General features: G+C 40.3%; 1 protein-coding gene across 1 annotated transcript; it reads right to left on the bottom strand.

The window, feature by feature from the left end:
- Positions 1-12801: 12801 nt before the first annotated feature.
- Positions 12802-23627, bottom strand: LOC109407146 (lipase 3). The gene is made up of 2 exons (XM_019680145.3): positions 23174-23627; positions 12802-23114 (listed from the first exon to the last, which is right to left on the bottom strand). The coding sequence occupies exons 1-2, from the start codon at positions 23345-23347 to the stop codon at positions 22035-22037; spliced, it is 1254 nt and encodes a 417-aa protein (XP_019535690.3). The 5' UTR covers positions 23348-23627; the 3' UTR covers positions 12802-22034.
- Positions 23628-24200: the final 573 nt, after the last annotated feature.

Genomic DNA, 24200 nt, shown 5'->3' with positions numbered 1-24200 from the left:
CGCATTTCAGGCGCGTGTACAGCTCTGCCATTGTTTCAAACATTCTGACGATAACGTTCGCACCCTCCGCAAAACAAACAAATTGACCCGATTCCATAGAAATCGTACTCAGGGATGTTTATCTGGCTCATTGCATTACATCTTCCATAGCTATGTTGAAGAGTAGGTATGAGGGTTCATAATATAACGAACTGGATGTGAACAGTTCACCTAAAACTTGTCTTTTGATCAGAATGGTAAGTATCCTAGACGATCCATTTTCGTCCTGAACTTTCCTTAGTTCTGAACAGCCAATACTATCAAATACTGCCTTAAAGTTGATGATGCATTAGATCTTGGTATCAGGCCCGTGCACTGAAAAGGCAACAAGGGAGGGTTTTTTGCCTATTCTAGCCAAGGGCGAAGGGGCGCCTAGTGTATCGGCAATGGGAGTGTTTTAACCCCCAAAACCCCTTCTTTGTGCACGGACTTGCCTGGTATTAACGACATTTCTGGAGAATGTACCGTACGGTAAAGATCTCGTCTGTCGTAGTTGCGATTTGTAGTCAGCATTGAAATCCTTACCTGCTGCTTTGTTGTTTTGAACTGGTAGATAGCATCGTTAACTCCCCTTAACGTGGGAATTGGTTCATTCTCGTCCTCTGCTGCACTGACGTGGTCGTTTCTTCGGTTGGTACCTTGGTTTGCCGTGTCTATGCTCCCGGCATAAATATCCCAAATGGAGGAGAACGTGCCCCTGGAGCCGACCTGCTGATGCTCCCAGCACTTCTTAGGTGTTCATCGAAGTTCTGCTTTCACCTTTCAATCACCTCACGGCCGTCCGTCAAGATGATCCCGACCTAATTCCTCCCTGCCCTTATCGGATCACGGCACAAAACCATTGCGCTTTCGTTTTTTTTTGAAAACGACACAGCTGTTGAGGCGCCCCATTGCTTTAAGCGAGTAGCGGTGGATTTTAAGTATTTCTGGAGGAAAAATGTCCGGGAATCCAGGGATCTTGCTCGGAAAACCAAATGTTTAGGGCTCCGCAGTGCTTCAAGCGAATATTTCGACACTGGTTTTTCATTTGGGCCTAACTGACGTTTTCGAGTTCTCTTCATCGATCCTCTCTTTGTGTTATCACAGAATGTGTATTGAGTTTTCCAAAGATTTTTTGGCTGAAATGCGAAGAAGACGACTACATGTTGCTATAGAAACAAAAAGAATAATGATGTCTTTAGCTTTGATCAAGTTATTAGCGAAAGAGAGAGTCGATGAAGAGAAATCGATCAAGTCAGTTAGGCCCTTATCAAAAATCATTGTCGATTTTCTCTACTGAGGTGTTCTTTTTTCGCAAGACAGAACACAAAGATGTACTGGTCATCTACTTCTCGTTGTCGAAGGCAAGCGAACGCCTTTCCCGGATAAAAACTAACCATAGGGTATTTGGTGAAAACCATTCCTGTACCATACAGTGTACCAGCTACAATATAGTGTATTGTAATGGAATGGTTCGCTAAAAGCTTTGCACATTGGTAGCTATTATACATTTACATCCGATCTTTATGTAACAATATATTATACTGTTTTTCTTACGTTTGAACCATTCACTATTCCGAAACAATCTTTTTCCGTGCATTTTTAATTTTTTATTCAGTTTATGATTTTTTCCGTGCTTTGTTTTGTTGATGTCCGTGACATTTTTGTTGCAAAGGAAATGAAAGAGAAAAAAGTGAATAAGTTGAAACATCAATTTAAAGTCAATAAAATGTTTAAATAAAGTGGTGAACCAGGTGTCCTAAGGACTGCATATCCAAGAGATATGGTGGGCTAGGTATGTAGAGTGCGATGAGAGGAATACGAATGTAGGTCAACCCGGAAAGACCCAGATTATCGTAAATCAGTGGATGAGTTCAACACTATTCTTTCTCTTCTTCTCTCATGTGAAATTGCCTTGTACAACAACTGAATTAAATGCGATTTATCTTTGACATTTTTAACATAAGGACTGGACTGAACACTGAAACGACTTCTGAAATAAGTTCGTCTTCGCTTTTTAACCTAACTCAAAGTTGAATCGAACTTGACAGTTTTCTCATGAGTTGTTATGTACACATTTCATAGTTCAGTCAAATTGGAGCCTCAATATTGCAATAATGGTTAAGCACGCTGTAATGATACTTATGTACCTCGTCATCCACTTCATGCAAATACATTAGTGGTCTAATAACACTTAGCGCGCTAGGCATAGTTCCATCATGCCGCTCAAAGTGTTGCCACAAATAATGCTTAGTTTGCAAAACCCGGTTATCTGGCTGGTGGTACATGGGAGCTTAAGCTTCAACTGTTAATGCAATCAGAGGCTACTCAGACTTAGACGAGTTAAGGTTAGTTTGGCTAGAACTGCCATTATCGAAGGAACATGACGAGATAATATAACATTATATGGTTTATCTAATGTAAAACAATACAACATAACAAAAGAGAACCATTCCAAAACCATGGTTAGATTTATAACCAGTAGTGAAATTACAATTAAAAACAATATATTTACGGTACATTTTATTGTTTGAAACCATACGTGTACCATACAATGTACGGTATATTAAAGCCCACGTATCAGTATTTCGAACAATTCATTTACAATAAAATGAATGGTTTTGTAAAAAAATATATATGGAGAAAAATATTTTTTTATATTGTTACGATACTTAACAACCCGTATAGTATATTGTAAAAATCTCATTTACAATTCACTGTATGGTGTCTAACATTACATCTTATTGTTTTTGTATTTTTTATTTTTACAGTGGTGTTTATTGTAACAATATGGTTCTAAATAGTACTGTTACAATACAACATTCGGTTTCTCTACTGTATTTTTTATTCGGGTTGCTTGGGGTTCATTCAAATATTACGTAACGCAAAATTTGACACTTTCAGACCCCCTCCCTCCCCCACGTAACAACTTTTGTATGGGAAATTTTGAAATTTTGTATGAAGCGTAACACATCGATAGACCCCCTCCCACCCCTCTCAGCGTTACGTAATATGTGAACAAACCCTTGGACTATATTACACTATTGAGCTTTGTCAGCTCTTAATAACTTTCAATTCACACTACACTGTTGATCGATAGCTGGATCAGAAAAAAAACTGTTTTAGCTACGAAGTTGGTGCTCTTTTTATAAAACATTCTTTTTATAGAACATTTTATAGAACTCTCTCGCGAGAAAATGAGGAAGCGATTTCAGCGATTTTCTGAGGAGAAAAAATAAAACTCAAAAATCACAACGCAAATCCTCAACAGCACCGAGCGCGAGCTTGTCGCGCAACGAGGAGTTCGTCCTACACTCATAATTCGCCTTGACGGAGGCTCTCTGAGAGAATTGCGCTGTGCGTGAAAACAATTTTTTTTAACATGGGAAAGGCTGCATTTTCAAATGCTTCTAAAATATTTTAGGGACCTCAGATTGAAAAAAGTGTTAATGTTTTGCAAAATACTTTCAATTAGCTACACTATAACTGGTTTTAGACAAAAAGTTTTTAAATCACAATGTTATGTCTATAATATAGCGCATCAAAATCTCATTCGATAACATTCAGAACGTTTTGCTTAAAAAAATTTCTATAAAGAATTAGAAGCAATTGAAAATGCAGCTCCTATCCTTTCCCATGTTAAGGTGAATATAGAACGAAGCCACGCATCGAATTTCCAAAAGCACAAATCTGAGGAACCAAATGACGGATCACCCTGAAAACTTGATCGATTGGTCACCACCAGCAGGTGACCAATCGATCAACTTTTCAGCGCGATAGGATATTTGGTTTTTCAGATTTGTGCTTTTGAAAATTCAAGGTTTGGCTTCGTTCTATATTCACCTTAAAAAAAATGTTTTCACGCACAGCGCAATTCTCTCAGAGAGCCTCCGTCAAGGCGAATTGCTTGTTGTGTTTCTCACGTCCACTCACACTCAAAAAGCTCTCGCGAGTTCCACTCCCATACAAAGAAAGACTCTTGAGGCAAAAATCGCACTCCGATAAGGCAATCCATGACGACTTTTCGCGATGGGAGTGACAGCCAAAAAATGTAAACATAGTGTGAGTACAACTTAACAAAGTTTCGTCAAGTGTCGTCGGTGCTTAACAAATTCCTTTGTGTTCAACTGTCACCCCGATCATCGGATGTCAAATATACATGGTAAACAAAAAAAATCAGCTGATCGCATCTGTCCCATGGATTGCCTTATACTCGAAATAATCACCGGCTCTTTTTTCGTTCCCCTCTTCCTCGCTCAGTTTTTATTGCCTCTCTGTTTGGGGTTCGTTCGCTCTCTCTCGACGAAGCAGAAGCAAAACACCGCTCTAGAGCAGAGATGGAAATACTCCCATCGTGAATCAACTCGCGAGTGTAAAAGCAACAAACGGTTTACTCACGGTGCCGAGAGTAAGCCGTGTGTGAGTTTATTCGCACCCGCTTGCTTCACGAGTATAAAGCAAAACAAAAACAAAAACACTCATGAATTTTTATTCGCGAAGATCAAGTGGAGATGCGGGAATTCCATTTTAGTGCGATTTTAATAGCAAAACAAGTAATTATCCATCAGATAGTAGTGTTTTGTGCTTTATTGTTCCTGAAAAGTTAATCTGTCGGCCGTGTAAATTCGTTTTTCACAAAATTGAAAAATGTTCAGAGCTGCTTCGCGAATCAATCACGAGTGCGACCAGCTTCGTTAGCTCGCGAGTGAAGGAAGTGCGAATATATTCTGGCTTCTGTTGTTCACGAGTAGGATAGCTTTGCGTTTGTGTTTACTCAGCTGCATTCCTCACTGTTTTCCATCACTGCTCTAGAGCATGTTGTAAAACTCTTTTAATTTTGAGGAGAATTCGACACTGATTTTTCATTTGGGCCTAACTGACGTTTTCGAGTTCTCTTCATCGATCCTCTCGTTGTGTTATCACAGAATGTGTATTGAGTTTTCCAAAGATTTTTTGGTTGAAATGCGAAGAAGACGACTACATGTTGCTATAGAAACAAAAAGAATAATGATTTTATTTGCTTTGATCAAGTTATTAGCGAAAGAGAGAGTCGATGAAGAGAAATCGATCAAGTCAGTTAGGCCCTTATCAACAATCATTGTCGAATTATCAAGTCGCAAACAATGTCTACTCGCACGATAACAGACTCGGTTTGTCCAAAACGATCGGTCTTCACGTGTCTCGGGCAGATCTCCACTGTACACAGCACAGAGTGCTCTCTGTGAGTGAACTCTGACTCCACGGCGGAAGTCGCAGTTTGAAGAGGATGTTTCACACAGGAGAGCTTCTATTGAGAGAGTTTCTTTCAAGTTGACTCTGGTACCCTCGGGCTTGCCACGAAAATGGTGCTGCGACCTTATTCTGGACATTGTGATCGGTTTCTTCGGTGCGAAGTTGGCCCTCACGAAGGTTGTTGCAGTGTGAACGGGTTATTTTCCACCGAACGAACGAGAGCACTCCTACTGAACAGGCTCTTGGTACTTTGCGGCTGACACTAGCACGGTCTCGGTGCTAGTCTCAACATCTGTTAATCTGAATGGATTCTTGATGGCCAATGGATGTTGTTGAATACGCGGTTTCTTGGCTGTCTGTAGCGTTTTGAGCGTTATCGATGATCCATACCTCGGCCAGGAACTGGAGACTCGTCAGGTTCCACGATGTGCCGTGGTAAATCGGTGAGCTCTTTCTGAATAGGCTCCAGCTAGTGACGACTTCGAATACTCACCGGATTGAAGCGCTCCATCTGAGCATTTTCGACGGTTCTACTCTGGACGCATCATTGAACTCCATGTCAACATACTGCTAATGGTGGTATCAAGTCCAAATTTCCTGGACTTGATTGAACATGGACTTAGAAGTTGGCAACACTCGCAAGCTGATTGGATAACCTGAACGGATATCTCTGTGTCACTCGATAGCCGCACCCAGGTTCGATAGGTTAGCTTCGACGGCGCAAACTGTGCCGGGAGGGAGGTTCGAATCCATTCCGGTCTTTGCAACGTGGTTAAAACAGTCTCGCAGAGAGCCGTGGCTGATTCATACAGGAAGAGCTAACGAGTCCCTCTGAACGCCATTGTACGTAAGGGAGTTGCATGGCAGCTCTACACTAGGTGCTTAGGTAGGCGTAGAAGTTTTGAGAACCATCACAAAACCTTCTAGCTGTTATTTTGGTTTTATGCTGGTTTTTAGAACTTCTTCTAGCTCATTTGACTATAAAATGTTACTTGGGTAATGTGGTGTGATGGTTTCACGTTAGACTTGTTAAAGGGCTCCTCCTGAGCAGACTCTGACCGCTACCTGTTGTAAAGTGTCCCAAAACAAGGCTTTCAATCTCACACAGTTGATTTACTTACCAATTTAGTTCACGGATAGCTGTTCTATTCTTAACAGCGCTTCGGTTTGCAGTTGAGCGAAGTCCATCGGCTGCTCATCCTGGTTCTCGATCTTCGATGCCAGCATGCTGTCCAAGATCTCCTGGTGATGGGTGGTATACTACTGGTAGTACAGGTCCAACTTCTCCTTGTACGTCAGTAGGAGCGATGAACTCACCTTTGACGGGTGACCTGTTCACGGAAGTGGATGATCCGTTCGTTGTGTCTCATCCTTGACAGGCTCTTGAAATTCCGGCGAGTTCTGCAAATGCTTCCGCTTCGGAAGCAGCACACATCGACGACCGGTGGTTGACTGACAATGTCTCTATTCGGCGTTCCTGCACCGACGATGCCAATCTACTCTGATCTCACACTGTCCGGTGTGAGTTCCTCGGACTGCCCTCTGATCGGCAAGATTCCTCTGTTGGTCACCTCGAGGACGCTCAAGGACGCTTCGCTGGGGCCCACCAACTCTTCGATTAGCTGACGTCTTCACCGGAAACAAGGGTTTTACCGTTGGTACCATTCCTCTCGTTGATTGTTTCGAAATTCTGGTCACCTCGACGATCATCATGATACTTTGCTGGGATCGACCGATTCGTCGATCGGAGGAAATTCATCAACAGGATGGAGTCTTTGTCGGCTACAAAGATGTAACTGTTGATGCCGAGCATCCACAGATCGGAACGGCTGCTCACCTCGATGACCAGCAGGACGCTTAGATGAGACCGATGGACTCGTTTATGGGTGCGATCAACGGCAGTTCTATTTCTTCCAGGCGGAAGTTTTTTGTTCTCTCTAAAGAGACGCTATTTCTGCTCCGAAGTTTGTTTTGTTCCACGTTCTTCTACCGGGTTCCATGCTGCAGCATTACTATTCGTGCTGCGGTCTTCTTCTTCAAAATCGCTTCGCACTTCACGTTCCGTCGACTTTTTTCCAAGTACCCGATAGTATTCTTTCGGCTGTGTCGTTGATGGCTGCTTTTACTGCACCCCAGTAGTCCTCTAGTTGGGGCCACATAGAGCTTGCTCTCGTCCGGCAACGCCGCCTCGAGATTCTTACCTTACCTTACCGGTCACCCTGAGGGCCTGAGTGTCCTCTGCTGTATGCAGGAGTCGTCTTCATTCGACTCGGTCTATGGCTGTGCGTCTCCAGTTCCGCACTCTACGAAGGATCTGTAAATCGTCCTCCATTTGCACGACCAACCTCGCTCGATGCGCACTACGTCTTGCTATCTGACATCCTGATGACGTGACCCGCCCACCGTAGCCTCCTGATTTTCGAGGTATGGACGATGGGTAGTTCTCTCATCAGCTGATGCAGCTCGTGGTTTATTCGCCTTCTCCAAATCCCGTCTTCTCGGCCGACATGTGCCGAGATAATCACGGGAATATTTTCACGAGCGAGCGTGAGGTGGTCGACATGTGGCGGCAGCATTACGATGAGCACCTCAATGGCGACGTTACAAGCACCGAAGATGGCGCGGTAACAGATCTAGTAGTACGTGCGCAGGACGAAAGATTTCCAGCCCCCCAACCTCCAAGAGATTGAAGAGGAGGTTGGCTGGTTGAAAAACAACTATGCCACTGGAGCAGATCAACTACCAAGCGAGTTACTAAAATACGGTGGAGAAGCACTGGTGAGAGCACTACACTGGGTCATTACCAAGGTTTGGGAGGAGGAAGTATTATCGGAGGAGTGGATGAAAGGTATCGTGTGTCCCATCCACAAAAATGGCGAAAAGTTGGATTGCGGGAACTACCGCGCGATCACACTACTGAGCGCTGCCTACAAGATACTCTCTCAAATTTTATGCCGCCGTCTATCACCGATTGCAAGAGAGTTCGTGGGGCAATATCAGGCAGGATTCATGGGTAAACACGCTACAACGGACCAGATGTTCGCCATCCGCCAGGTGTTGCAGAAATGCCGCGAATACAACGTGCCCACACATCACTTGTTCATCGATTTCAAATCGGCGTATGATACAATCGATCAAAAACAGTTATGACAGATTATGCACGATTACGGGCTCCTGGATAAACTGATACGATTGATCAAGGCGACGATGGATCGAGTGATGTGCGTACTTCGAGTATCAGGGACACTCTTGAGTCCCTTTGAATGTCGCAGAGGGTTACGACAAGGTGATGGTCTTGCGTGCTTCCTGTTCAACATTGCTTTAGAGGGTGTAATAAGGAGAGCGGGGATAAGCACGAGTGGAACGATTTTCACGAAGTCCGTTCAGCTGCTTGGTTTCGCTGATGATATTGATATTATAGCTCGCAAATTTGAGACGATGGCGGATACGCAGAGCCGACTAAGGAGTGAAGTCAGGCGAATCAGATAAGTCATTAATGTGTCGAAGACAAAGTACATGATGGCAAAGGGCTCCAGGGAGGAATCACCGTACCCGCCACCCCGAATTTATATCGACGATGATGAAATCGAGGCGGTTGAAGAATTTGAGTACTTGGGCTCACTGGTGACCGCCGACAACGACACCAGCAGGGAAATTTAGAGGCGCGTTGTGGCAGGAAATCGTGCCCCGCAGAACTCTACGATCGAATAAAGTTCGCCGTAACACAAAGTTCCATCTCTTCCAGGTGAAAATGTCCAGGAAATTGTGCATAAAATGATTACCAGTTTTGGTGCAAAAATTGAATCTGATGCGATCGTCTCAGTCTCAAGGCTGTATTCGAACAATAAGTCGAAATTCCAATTAGCTCCGATTCGTGTGGTTTTCAAGAACAAAGGATTAAAAGAGAGTATCTTTCGTAAGAAGAGGGAACATGGGAAATTGATGTCATCGTTAATTGATCCATCTCTCATTATCAACGGTAAACCTACAACAGTAACCATTCGTGATGAACTAACACCATTGGCATTGGGGCTCTTGAACGAGTTGAGAGCTTGTCAGGAAAGACTAAATATAAAATATGTTTGGCCGAGTGGAGGCGGAACTATTTTAGTAAAAAAACATGATAAATCTAAACTTGAAATAATAAAAAATAGAAATGATCTGCTTGACATTGTTAGTCGTTACGCGAACTCAGGACGTTCCCCAACTAACGAAAGTACTGCTTTGTTTGTATAACAGACCTTTGTTTTATACTGCGTGTTTTGTATTTATGTAATCTTAAATTATAATGGCTAATTCAATTAATTATTATTACGATACAATTAACGGATTTAACCTCAATTGTGTTACAAATAATGAAAGTTTTTTTCGAGTAGCACAGTGGAACATTAGAGGAATGAACGACATGAATAAGTTTGATGAAATATTATTATTTTTGGAAAGTGTTAATGTGTCTATTGATGTACTAGTTATTGGGGAAACGTGGCTTAAATCTGATAATTGTTGTTTGTTTCAAATACCCAACTACAATTCTGTGTTTTCTTGTCGTGATTCGTCTTCTGGTGGTCTTGCCGTGTATATTAAGAGTGGGTTAAGTTACAAGGTCGTTAAAAACGTTCATATTAATGGAATGCATTTGATACATAATGAAATAAAAGTTAATGGGTCACTGTATGATGTAGTTAGTGTCTATAGACCCCCATCGTTTGATTTCACAAAGTTTCATGATGAACTAGAAAGTTTGCTATCGACACTCGGTTCTCGTCCTTTTTTTGTAGTGGGAGACGTTAATGTCCCAATAAATTTGACAAATAACAATGTAGTTGTCCGGTATAAAAGTCTTCTAGAATCATATGGCTGTGTTTGTTCGAATACTTGCGCGACTCGTCCAGCTAGCAACAATATATTAGATCATTTTATTACCAGAAGAGAAGAACTTTCATGTCTCAGAAATGATACAATTTTTTCGGAAGTGAGTGATCATCTTATTGTTGTTTCATCAGTCAAAATAGTCAATCCAAGAGAATGTATTGTGCTCACCAAAAGAATTGTAGACAAAACTAAACTGAATGATATTTTTACAAATTTCCTTAATAACTTTACTTGCTGTCAAGATGTAAATGAATCAATCGAAACCCTGGTATCCACTTATCAAAATTTTTCAGAGCAATGCACAAAACTTGTAAGAGAAAATGTAAACGTCAAAGGTCAAATTTGCCCATGGCTGAATCTGTATGTTTGGAAATGGATAAAACTTAAAGGAAAATATTTGAAGAAAGTTAAAAATGATCCTAATAATGATCGTTTGAAGGAAATGTTTAAATATATATCCAAGAAAACTGATATCGCCAAAAGAAGCTGTAAGAGTCAATATTATGAGAATATTTTGAGCAATACTTGTCATGCCAAGCAATGGAAGCATTTAAATGAACTGATGGGACGGAACCCGAAGCCAGTAAAAATTGAACTTTACTACGGAGGGCGTAAAACCTCGAATAACAGGGAAATATGTGAAATTTTCAATGATTACTTTGCAAATATTGGAGAAAATTTGGCCAGTACTATACAAAAAAGAAATACCAATCCTGTTGGAACCGTCAATCGTTTAGAATATTCTATTTTTTTGAATCCAGCTAATGTCTCTGAGGTAATCTCCATAATTAATGAACTCGACGTGAAGAAAAGCTGTGGTCCGGATAACTTTTCACCTAACATCATTAAATCCAATGCAGATACATTTTCCGTACTCCTTTCGCAATTGTTTAACCAAATATTGAGCCAAGGTAAATACCCAGATTGCCTCAAAGTTGCTAGAGTTTCACCCATTTTTAAGTCAGGTGATGCGACTGATCCATGTAACTATCGTCCGATTTCTACCCTGTCCGTCTTTAGTAAAATTTTTGAAAAACTGCTTGTAAATCGAATTGTTAATTTTCTAAACAAATACAATGTTCTTTACAAATATCAGTATGGATTCCGAAAAGGATGCAGTACTGCGACCGCTATTGTGGAACTCGTAGACTTTTTACTGGACAACATCGATAAAAAATGTATAGTTGGAGGTCTCTTCATTGATCTTAAGAAAGCATTCGACACTTTGAACCACGACATCTTATTGAAAAAATTGGAAAGCTATGGCATACGTGGATTGGCTAACGAAATCTTTCGTAGCTATTTGAGTGATAGGAAACAGTTTGTAGCATTGAAAGATGATTTTAGCTCCACGCGGTTAATCAACATTGGAGTCCCACAAGGGAGTAACGTTGGTCCTCTACTTTTTTTGTTGTACATCAACGATTTGGGTAACCTTCCTCTTAAAGGAATTCCAAAACTATTTGCCGATGATACAGCATTGTTCTATCCGGATTCAAATGTATCATCAATCATTGAAGCTATTAATTATGACCTACGCTTACTTATGAATTATTTTGAAACAAACTTATTGTCATTAAATTTGCTCAAGACCAAATACATGTTATTTCATTCGCCAAGGAAGAAAATGTTTAGCCACGCTAATCCAACAATCTCTAGTGTCGAAATCGAAGAAGTATCAAGCTATAAATACCTTGGATTGATATTTGATCCTATTCTCTCTTGGAAGGAACATATTAGAAAAATTCAAAAGAAGGTTTCATCACTTTGTGGCTTAATGTATCGAGTGAGACAATTTGTGCCGAGGAAAGCATTGTTGAACTATTATTATGCTTGTGTTCATTCGCACCTACAATACCTGATCATTGTTTGGGGTCATGCTAGCCAGTCTAACTTGCAAAAGTTACAAGTTTTGCAGAACAGATGTTTAAAAATCATTTACAAGTTACCTCGACTTTACTCTACTGGGCAATTGTACGAAAATTCATCACACAGTATATTACCACTACGTGGACTTTGCAGGCTGCAAACATGTTTGTTCGTTTTTGATATGTTGAAAAATTCAAAAGCACATTGTAACCTTGTTTTTCCAACTGGTAATCATATGTATAATACACGTCAAGCAAATAACTTACTGCGTTCCAGAGCATCCACTTGTTTGGGACAAATGCGAATCACATCTTATGGTCCGTCGGTCTATAATGTTTTACCTAACTATCTGAAAGCATTGAACAGTCGGTTGCCATTCAAAACTAGATTAAAACAACACTTTAAATCAAAAATCAGTGAATTCTTGTAACTGCCAGATTGTTTTTTCTCTTCTTCTGTTTAAGTTTCTCTTTTTTTTTAATTCTTTTTACAAATATCAGATTTACACTCTCTTTATATAAATAAATGTTGTTAAAATAATTATAAATTAAGTATCAACTAATTAATTTTGTGCTATAAGGGATCCCTTCAAAGGAACATCGTTCCACTGGGAAATCCCCAAGTCAAATGTAGTTGTTCCTCGTTTATCACACTCGCTCAAGCTATAGTTATAGATAAGATATTTCTTGAATTATATTACTTTTTGATATAGTTTTGTTTTTCATAAAAAAATAGTAAAGATGCGTCCACTACCAGGGGGCTCACTCGAGCTTTTTGGTGTGGGGGTGAGTGGAGGGTCGCATTAAAAAAAAAAAAAAAAAAAAAAAAAAAACAAAAAAAAAAAAAAAAAAAAAAGTTAACTATCTACAAAATGCTGATTAGAGCGGTGGTTCTCTATGGACACGAAACATGGACCCTACGTGCAGAGGATCAACGCGCCCTTGGAGTTTTCGAACGGAAGGTGTTGCGTACCATCCACGGCGGAGTGCAGATGGAAGACGGGACTTGGAGAAGGCGAATGAACCACGAGCTGCATCAGCTGCTAGGAGAACCAACCATCGTCTCTAAAAGTTCGCACCATGGATCCTGTCCAGCACACCTTCTGCAGCGCTACAATGCTGAACCTGCGGTTCATCAGCAGATCGGAGAGTATGCGGGTGCTGCCAATGAAGTTGAGAGATCAGGCAGTTCCGCGTACCGAGTTTCCAATCGCAAGTCTTCCATGTTCGCTGAAGTCCTGCAGTTAGGTCTCGGTACGTAGGGCTGGACATCAACCCCTTAGCTTTCCGGTGCACCACGGTGCTAAATTGAGTTATGAGTCCTTCACTGACACTCGGACGTCAATCAGTCCCTCCTTACATGGGGAACACATGGGAGTCACACCAAACCTAGAGATGGCATAGTAATCTCTAAACGGTCACACCTCAACCATTACTTATTACGATGCTCGGGTTTAGCAGGTCCTTCAGTAAACCGGTAAATGTGCGGATGTTTCCAATGAAGTTCAGAGAGTTTCAATTCCAGTCACATATCCCTTTACGACCCCCGCTAAAGTTTCGATTCGTTATCTCTTGTTGACATCGACTGCCAACCCCTAAATTTCCGGAGAATCATAAGGCACGTTTGGAGTCCCTCAGGTGGCATGGGTAGCAGACTCTCAGGTTTGCAGAAGTAAGAGTCTTACCTGTTAGCATACGACAAAATTGTTCACCGGGGTTGGTCTATGGTTGCCATAACGGTCAATTTGACGAGACTGTAATGATAAGATTTCTAGAGCTCAAAGTATGAAAAGGATTTCAGAAGCGGCTAGTAACATTTCTGCAACTTCTTTGGAAGGCTATGAAGGCGTAAATCCATTGAGTAAATTCTGCAAAGAAATCATTTTCCACGAATCCTTTACTCGCTACCAAAATAACAAAATCCATAAACGGATCGCAAACCCTTCGGCTGCACACCATCATCCACCACGTTCATGATGAGTGATGACAACGACCAAAGAGATGGTAGATCAGCAGCGAAATGTCAAGGATAAGTCACACGAAACGAAGCATCAACAACCAACAACATCGTTAACTACGGTTGGTTAATCTAGAATGGGAGCACCTGCTCGCTCGCTCGAGTGATGGTACTACCAACTCCACGACTCGTTGCGCCAATAACTGACTGCCGCCGCCGTCGCCGAAGATGATTTATGGGAGCGCAGCATCTCCTTATAGATACAAGCTTGCCGATGATCGCGAAGATGGGTTGGTCCGCCCCCGAAAAGGGCATCGCTTTATTGCATTGCTGGGCGCACCGCACCGCGATTTGACATTTTCGTCTTCGCTGATTATATCTCAACAAGAATCAACAAGGTAGTTCTGCTGGTTCTCACAAATTGAGCGAAAAACATCTCTTAAAATTTGTCTGAAGCATGCCACTCCGAGTGGCGTTCGTCAGTGAAATCGAAACCACTCCGTACCGGGGAAGAGACCTCAACACTGAACTAGAAAACCAACACCGCCCCGGGCCGCAGTTGCTGGCGGCCAGCCTGCCGAATGACCCTGGAGCTCATCTTGATGCCACTTGATCTCCACACCCGGAGAGGCTCCACCCGACGACGACGACTACGCTGCTACGATGACCATCAGCATGCGGAGATGTTCGTCTCAAGTCACCACAAAAAAAAAACTGGGTCTGATCTTGGAACTGCAACCGCAAGGTTACCGTTACGCACGACGCGGTACCGCGTATTTCGACAGGCATTAGCCAGTCAGTCAGTGGCCGCCAAATGTGGCACGGATAATTGTTCCGATTTTCCTCGGCTGCTTATGGGAAGCCCCTGATGTGAGACGAAACGGAGCGGCGTGCGTGATGGATGGTTCTTGAGCTTGAAACGATGAAGAGTGAAGACCGTGCCTTCGCTGGCGGCTGTGCGGTGTTCGTCGTTAACTCGAGGAAGAAAATTGCACCGTTTAGGGGTGTTAATTGTGTGGCCAGGGGTTATGCGGTCTTAGCTCTATGGTCCATTTTTTTCCTGGTGTGATCTTTATGTGAGACGAATCGGACGGCGGCGAGATGCTACATTAGATGCTAGAGACTGCGGGGACCCACTCCATCGAAGGATTAGTTAAATTAAGTTTAGTGATCCGCTTATTGTTCGCGCGATTTGCGGCGTTGTTTGGCGTTAATTTGCCCAGCTGGCCTCAATTAGGCGGATCATTGTGGCGGAGATGCCATGATGATCGAAAGGTATTTTCTGCTGGAAATTTCCACGCATTAGGGCGAATTGTGGAAGATGGCAAAATTTCTTTTGAAAGTTGTTGGTTGGATTGAAATATGTGTCAAACTTGTTTTGCACAATATTCGGACAACTCAAATGAATATTTGAATCATCCAAAAATATGTAAAGAGGATGTGAGTGGGGGATTCTAAAAAAACTTCAAATATTTCGTTTCAATCTCTTAACCCCAGTAGGATGTTGGGGTCAAAATGACCCCGGAAGGCCCACTGGACACTACGCCATCGTGATGCGCCTTTCTTAACATCTTAGGAGATTTAAAAAGCCACTACTCGTTGAGGTTTTGCACCTGCAACCTATCAAAACAACAACTCTCAGAAGTTCATAGAAATTGACCCATGAAACAGTAGCCAAGAGCGCAACAGCGAGGTGATAGGTACATCTCAGCAACGCCAGCGCAATAATGGTTGGTTCAACGAGAAGCATCAACGAGCTACGAACGAGAATAATACTGCCAGTCGAATGTTAGCAAAAGAGTGATACAGGGTGTTGAGAGCAGAAGAGAAACAAATCCACTGCAGCAAGAAACCGCTACACAAAGAAAATTTAACTGCTGAAGCGCAGGAAAGCATGAATCAGAATGGTATGCAGAGATTGTTTGAATCTGTCGATGGTGTGCGGCATATAACTGCGCCTGTGTCTGGCCTGGCATATACAATGATCTTATGGCCCACAATTTTCGGATCACTTTGCGGTCTTAGGCAAAGTCGTTTGGCATATTGTCTCCTACAAGAATACCAAACGTTTCAATTTATTGAGTGGAAGTGAAGAAATAAGCTGAAACAGGAATACGTTGATAGTTTTCTTCATTGAAAAGTTAAACCGTTGATTTTGCAGCTTAAGGACAGACTTGTAAGAATCCCAAAATGGCCGACTTTGGTACCTACTCACGATTTCGAGATCACAAATCTCTTCGTAAACAACATCAGCGTACCTACCTGTTCTTTTTATTTGAAGCTTATTACAAGTGAGCAAGAGCAGAATAATAAAATGCACTGTTGTTTGATGCTTGCTTCTTGAGATTTTCGCGTCAGAAGTTCTGATGCACTGTTGAAGCGGGAATTCAATACGTTTGTCCTTAAGATTTATTCAACCCTAGTCGTGTTTGGGGCCATAGAACCTACAACATCAACGAGGTTAGTATCAGCTAATGCACGAAGAAGGTTAAACACTTCCATAAACTGCCTTTTGCACACCAACCTGATGTCCGCTACGAACTATAGATCCAATGATGAATATTACTTAAATTTAATCAAATAACTACTGAAGAAAGTCGGTGTTATTAGAGATATTCAACAACTGAAATTACAACTCGCGTTTCAATGAAAATTCCACCAAAATAACTGAAGCAAAATAATAATTTAATAAAATAATAATAAGTAGAAAAGAAACAAATTAATCAAAATATAGTACCGTGTTCTGCAATTGTGTTCTCCCGAGATAATCTAGCCTCTGGTTAGAAGTCTTGTTAATAAAAAGAGAAATAAAAACTATTTTCGATACAAAAATATATTGCTGAATGTTGAATAATTCATTACCGGGATTTGGCAATTATTGAACGTTCGGCAAACATTATCAAATAACCGAAAAAGTTTACCGAGTGGTGAAAATTAACTGAGCTTTGGTAATCCAACCTTTTGCCGAAACGAATAATATATAAAATGAAAAAAAAAATATAATTTTTAAAAAATAATTGTTTGGAAATCATCTCCAGCGTTATGCTTTTATCACTATTTTGTGGAGGGGTGTTATCAACCTTCAAATAATATTTTAGAAACTTCTCTAGAAATGTTTGCATACGCGAGCCCTTTGAATGATTTTATCGGGGATCGCATTCAAATTTTTCCAAAAATCTTTCCTCGAATATGGACTAAACTCTATGAATTTTTGCTCACAAATTTATTGGAATCATTGCTCACTGTAATTTCATATTATTTATTAAGGATTATTAAACTTTTTGATATCTTGCGGAGCCTAAATTTTAATACCAAAAAAATCTAAATCTAGTGACTACAGAAAATATTACAAAACTCTTTTTTCAGCAATCTTTTCACGAATGTGAACGACTACTCCCAGTATTTTTTTTATATATTTACTTATTGCATAACTAAGTAAAGGATACACAACTTGACACACAAACTTTTTATTTTTTTTTCTAAAATGTTCAAACTTTTCAAAGTTTTCCAGTTTTTTTAAAGCCAGTTCTTTAAAACCTCGTCTTAACAGACTTCTTCTAGATTTTCTCTAAAGCTTTTCCACATTTTCCCAGCAGTGTTATGAAATATAACTCCACTAGAAGACTCTAATCTCTTTAATATCTCTTGAATTCTCAAAGAAGAGAAAACAGTTTTCTCTGCAAATGGGCGTAAGAAATTCGATTATAAAATTGTTAAAATCTGTTGGAAATTCTAACAATTAAACCTAGTTAAAATGCTAGTAGTGGCCAGAAAATTAACACAAAAAGCATTCAACTACTAACTTTGAAAAGCACTGCTCAATAACTTAGGTTCTCCTCAATGCTAGGTTTCTGGCAAAGACAAATGATCTTTTCAGAAACTTAAATAGAACCCTGGAAATTCAAATAAATCTGATCCTGTTTTTAGAAGCATAATAAAAAAGCAAAATAATTAGGGTCATTCCATATGAAGTGACCGATAAAAAGTGGAAACGTGTTATCGACCATCACGGATTTTGACCAAATTTTGTTGGAATGTTTGTTTAAATGGAGGAAGAAAAAATCCAAATTTTGGTGCCGATCGGATCACCCCTCGGCCCGTGGCAGCACCCCTCGTCTTTGCCAGTACAAGAAAAATCCAAGTTTTCCCTTCCCTTTCTTAATTTATAGCTTTGAAACTATAACATATACACATTTGTAACCTTCGGCTTTTCTGAAGAAAATTAGGGGGATTCACTTAACAGCGTAAACTGATTAAACTGATTAAACGTCGTGATCACCAAGGCAATCTTTGATTATTTCATTAGCAAAATCATGAAACATTTCAAATAAGCAGAAAATCATGGCTTACGCAGCAATTTAATCTGTTTAGTGAGTACCCCTATTATTGGAGGAATCCAGGAAAAATATTATTTTTTCGATACAATGTTGCCAAACATGTTATTTTTCAATTTGAAAATTTAAAATCGATTTTTCTTCGAATGAGTATGTTTTGATTTCAAAAATTTTGATTCCATCGTGTTTATCAGACATTTTCCAATCGTAAAAGCTCAACTCCCCGAGGTCTTTTAGGCCGTTCCAGAGATACAACGTTTTTAAGCTTGAAAACCGTTTTTCTCTCATATATAAAATAAGTCCAATGTACAAGTTTTGCTAAGTGAACATTATTCGATGTAATTTAAAGGTGATTTGGGCTGATTTAGACCAAGGAGAATAGAAAACTATGCAAAAATATGACAGTGCTGCCAGTTTATCAATTAAGGATTTATTAGAATGGATAACAATAAATTGCTAAAATTTAAAATTGATGTATATGGAGATGAACCAGCCGCGGGCTGAAAATCTCCTTGATAAAGCTAATAATAATTGATGTATTATAATCCATATTTCAATTGAAATTCTACCTATGTAAACATTGAGGCTGACGAAAGTGTTGCCAGACATTTTAATTTTATTGTAAAAATCTACATGAGAATTTTTGTATCAAATCAAATTATCAAGCAAGAATCATAAATTCCTTTTTTACAATTTTATTCCTACATATTGGCAACACTGAACCTTGATAGTTTTCGTTTGGTTCCGACTGTTCTTGGTATTTAGGATTTTTTAGCTTTTCAGCCCGATTGTTAGATCAAAAACAACCTTATGTTCTCTTACTCCGATGCTTCGTATCGGATTTTGAGAAAGATCCGATACGGATCGAAACGTTGTTCTCTTACTCCGGAACATAAGATTGTTTTTGATCTCACAATCGGACTGAAAAGCCAAAAAATCCTGAAAATAAGTTCAGTATTACGAAAAACCATCCTGAATGACATGTTATGTCTTAGCGTACAAGTTGTTATTCATTTTTTTTTCTGTTTATCCATAAAGAGAGTGAATCAGAGAGGATGCAAGAAGAGCTCAAAAATTAGTTTAAGGCCTTTTAGTGTCCCATTTTGCAACGACACGCTAAAGGGCCTTAAATGTAAAAGTTTCACGAAAAGGATTTTTGAGTTCCCGTAGAGTTGCATTGTTTCGCACATAAAAAAGGACCAAGAGAAGGATTAGATGGCACATTTGACCCTAAAAGGGATACCTTCATGGCCTCAGTTTCGTCACCTTGCGGAGTGTGTTCCATCAAAGACAAACTCTGAAAGGCGCCTGGGGTCCAATGGACCCCAGGTATCCCTTTTAGGGTTAAAAGACTAGCAACCCGGGTGAGCGTACAAGGTGTAATTACCCAGGCAACTGTACAACATTAAGACTGGCCTAGAGACTGTCCAAAAATAAGTGAGTGACATAGTATTGATAGTTGAGTGATTTGAACTGGCAGTTGGGTAGAAGTTCTTTCTACTCTAAGTACTCTGTCTGTATGTGAGTTAATGGAGTTAACTCAACTCACTTTTGGGAACTTTCCTTTCCCCGTACAAGTTCAAAACAATGGTTAAACAGAAAAAAATGAATAGCAACTTGTACGGTAAGGCATAACATGTCATCCAGAATGGAAGCGTCGGAATAAGAGAACATAAGGTTGATTTTGATCTCACAATCAGACTGAAAAGCTAAAAAATCCTAAAAATACACCAAGAACAGTCGAAATCAAATAGCGTAATACTGATCCATGAATAAATTTCAGTGAACAATTGAATTCACCACTGACCATATTAAAGGTTTGTTTGAAGAATAAAAAGTTGCACACCAAACGAAAACTATCAAGGTTCAGTGTTGCCAATAGTAATAAAAAAAGAAATTTATGATTTTTGCTTGATAATTTGATTTGATACAAAAGTTCTCATGTAGATTTTTACAATAAAATTAAAATGACTGGCAACACTTTCGTCAACCTTTTAATGTTTACATAGGTAGAATTTCAATTGAAATAAGGATTATAATACATAAATTTTAAATTTTAGCAATTCATTGTTATCCATTCTAATAAATCCATAATTGATGAACTGGCAACACTGTCATATTATTATTTTTACATAGTTTTCTATTCTCCTTGGTCTAAATCAGCCCAAATCACGTTTAAATTACATCGAATAATGTTTACTTAGCAAAACTTGTACATTGGACTTATTTTATATATGAGAGAAAAACGGTTTTCAAGCTTAAAAACGCTGTATCTCTGGAACGGCCAAAAAGACCTCGGGGAGTTAAGCTTTTTCGATTGGAAAATGTCTGATAAACACGATGGAATCAAAATTTTTGAAATCAAGATATACTCATTCGACGAAAAATCGATTTTAAATTTTCAAATTAAAAAATAACATGTTTGGAAACACTGTATCGAAAAAATAATATTTTTCCTGGATTCCTCCAATAATTTTCTTCAAAAAAGCCGAAGGTTACAAATGTGTATATGTTATAGTTTCAAAGCTATAAATTAAGAAAGGGAAGGGAAAACTTGGATTTTTCTTGTATTGGCAAAGACGAGGGGTGCTGCCACGGGCCGAGGGGTGATCCGATCGGCACCAAAATTTGGATTTTTTCTTCCTCCATTTAAACAAACATTCCAACAAAATTTGGTCAAAATCCGTGATGCTCGATAACACGCGGTGTGTACACTTCGTGTGGAATGACCCATTATTATTTCATTGCGGATTTTTGGAACGCACTTTTTTTTCTTTCTTGATTTATGGCAATTGAAAACACAAAATTGAAAAAAAAACATGTACGCATATATTTTATGGTCATTCTTCACATAATTGACCATAACTCAAAAACGAAAAACAAGTGCATTTCAAAGAGTTCAGCCATCGAAGCTTTTGAAACTACCTTCTCAAAAAAATTTTTTTGGAAATTTCCCGTGAGTTTTTCTTTTTTTTTTCTTTTTGAATTTCGAAAATTTTGTGGAAAACTTTTTCCTTTTCATATTCTGAAAAAATTGCGCTCGTTTTCTAAAAAAAACTTTGTTTCTACGATGCTCCGCTCTTGAGTTATGATTTTTCAAAGAGAAAGCTTATATGACACATTTGGACATTTTTCAACAAAATTGACCATAACTCAAAAACGAAAGAAAGTGCATTCCAAAAATTTCAGCGATTAAACATAATGGAATAACCTTCTCAATTTTTTTTTTGAAAATTTTCCACGAGTTCGGGCTTTTCTTTACGAATATTCTCAACTGTGGAAAATTTTGTGAATAGCTTTTTCCAGTTCATATTTTTTTTATTTCTGAGAAAATTTGCTTCTATTTTTCAAAAAAAAAACTTTGTTTCTATAATGCTTCGTTCTTGAGTTATGATTTTTCGTAAGTAGTTTCAGGGGAAAACAAAGAATTTCCACCTGAGTTTTCCGGGAAAATAGGCGACCCTGATTTTTTCTCAATTTATTTTTTTTTTGTTCATATAATCATCAAATCTGAGATCCTTCGGCCCAATCCCGTACGGTAGTGAAAAAAAATGCCCAGGATTAACAGCACACCTTGATCATTAAATTGATTAAGATATAAATGTCTTAAAGCAAATGTGAAGGAATATTTGAACAATTTATTTATGTGTATGCGCTTACTAACATTTTTATTCTCTTTCAATTCCAGGTAATTTCAAGCAAAAAATACAAACCTTACGAGTTTAACACCACAGTAAGTACTCTTCAAACCCGCTACGATTCATAGGCCTTAGCCCACTTGAGCACCAACTGATGGGCCTCGTAACCATGCGATCCAAAGATGAAATCGATGTGATTCCACTTCGGATCATCCATCTTCTGTTTCAAAACCAAATTCGGTAACTTCCTCGCCAAGTCGTCCAAATCTTTGAGTGCCACAAAAGGATCATTTGTCCCGTAGTACAAAGCCACCGGCGCAGTTATCTTCTCCAAAGGATAGTTCGGAGGTGCCACCTTTCCGTACCGCCTCAAATTCTCCTGCTCTCCGTAGTCAAATAAGCAGAACCGTTCCGACTTCATCATCTGCAAAAAATGCAACCCCTGCCGCAGTGACGCCCCCGCCGGAAACACCTTCCTAATCCCATTCAGCGTAGTTCGATTCAGTGTTTCCCCGTGTTCCCCAACCAGCATCCAAAGCCCCAGCATCAGCATGTCCTCCGATATGCATCCCCCGTCGATCGCCTTTTCCACGTACTCCATCACACTGCCCACCGACCGCCCACCGATCTCGTACAACCCGATTTGCTCGAAAACCCCGATCATCGTCATCAGCTCATCATACAAATAACTCATGGGCGTCGTATTTCTGGCCCAAAACGCCACCGGCGAGGACAAATGCGCACTCGCAATCTTCCCATTGATCTCCGGCAGCATCGAAGCCATGACCAGGAAGTTGGTCCCACCTTGCGAATGCCCCACGTAGTGAACCTTCCCTCGTCCGGTCACGTTCAGCACGTACCCAATCATGGCCGGCAGATCCAGGGTGGACACTTCGTGGAAGCTAAAGTCCCAGAACTGTTTTTGCGAGGGGTCCAACGAGCGATGCGACCGGGAAAAGGTGTTTCCACGACCGTTCGCTAGCCACACGTCGAAACCGGCGTCGAACCCGGAGAAGGCTAGAGAATGACGGGGGCCTAGGACGGTGTATTCGGATAAGGAACTGAGGAACGAATGCATCAGGAAGAGGATTGGGCGGCGGGGGTTGGGTATTCGGGCCATGGTTAGGTGGTAGCCATCGGGGGATGTGACCGGGTGCAGCTCCACCGGGTAGTTGTGTTTGGTGATGGTTGATTTCTGGGCGATTGGAATTGAAGACGTGAGACAGGGATTTAAATTAGAACTTTTTCACTTACCAGCAGCTCATTCGGATCGATTGCTTGGACGAGAGCCCTTCCTGCCAGCAGAATTTGGAAGCAGCTCAACCAGTTGGACATGCTGCTAGGGTGATTTGTGACTGATTGGATTTTTTCCAAATGGTTAAATACTGGAAATAATTTTTCGAGTGGGTGATTTTGAATGAGCCTCATTAAACTTTGGCTGAGAGATCTGATCTCAACTAGAACATTTTTGCAGTAACGAGCTGCAAATTTCCCTGCGAACAGCAACAGTAACGCTTCTTCTTCTTTGTGGCACTACGTTCACACTGGGACTTGGCTTGCCTCTTTTCAACTTAGTGTTTTTTGAGCATTTCCACAGTTATTAATTGAAGGACTTCCTTTGCCTGCCATTGCATGAATTTGTATATTGTGAGGCAAGCACAATTATACACTATTCCCATTTCCTTAACCACTAGGCCAACTGGAGACCCTCCAATAGTAACGTTAGATGGTAGATATCTTGAGGGACCATATAGCCGAGGCGGTAAACGCACGGGTATTCAGCATGACCATGCTGAGGGTGACGGGTTCGATTCCCGGTCGGTCCAGAATCTTTTCGTAAAGGAAATTTCCTTGACTTCCTTGGGCATAGAGTATCTTCGTGCCTGCCATACGATATACACATGCAAAATGGTCATTGGCAGAGGAAGCTCTCAGTTGATAACTGTGGAAGTGCTCATAGAACACTAAGCTGAGAAGCAGGCTTTGTCCCAGTGAAGACGTTACGCCAAGAAGAGGAGAAGAAGGTAGATATCTTGTAGTTAGTGTTCAGAGTGGCCAAGTAAATTGTCCACAGTATAAAACAAGAAAGTTATGCACCACCTTAAAGCTCCAAATGATCGGTGACGTCAGCAATAAGTTCCTCGCTTTCTCTACTCCAGTAAATTCTTAAAGTACGGGTCAGACAACTGTCAATTATACAAGAACTGAACCTGTTGACTTCAAACTTTCTCAAAGATCGAAAGTGAGATTGTTTAAAAGTATGACCTACTTTTCAAGAACC

The sequence above is a fragment of the Aedes albopictus genome, chromosome 2, assembly GCF_035046485.1.
Source record: "Aedes albopictus strain Foshan chromosome 2, AalbF5, whole genome shotgun sequence".
NCBI classification, from domain to species: Eukaryota; Metazoa; Arthropoda; class Insecta; order Diptera; family Culicidae; genus Aedes; species Aedes albopictus.
Note: the sequence above shows the minus strand (reverse complement) of the source record. Positions and strands in the feature narration are given on the sequence as shown.

Excerpts from the sequence above, each read along its gene's own strand:
- LOC109407146 (XM_019680145.3), bottom strand. The coding sequence starts at position 23,347 with ATGAGGCTCATTCAAAATCACCCACTCGAAAAATTATTTCCAGTATTT. Across the intron at positions 23,115-23,173 it reads TCGATCCGAATGAGCTGCTG|AAATCAACCATCACCAAACA; the intron begins GTAAGTGAAAAA and ends CCAATCGCCCAG.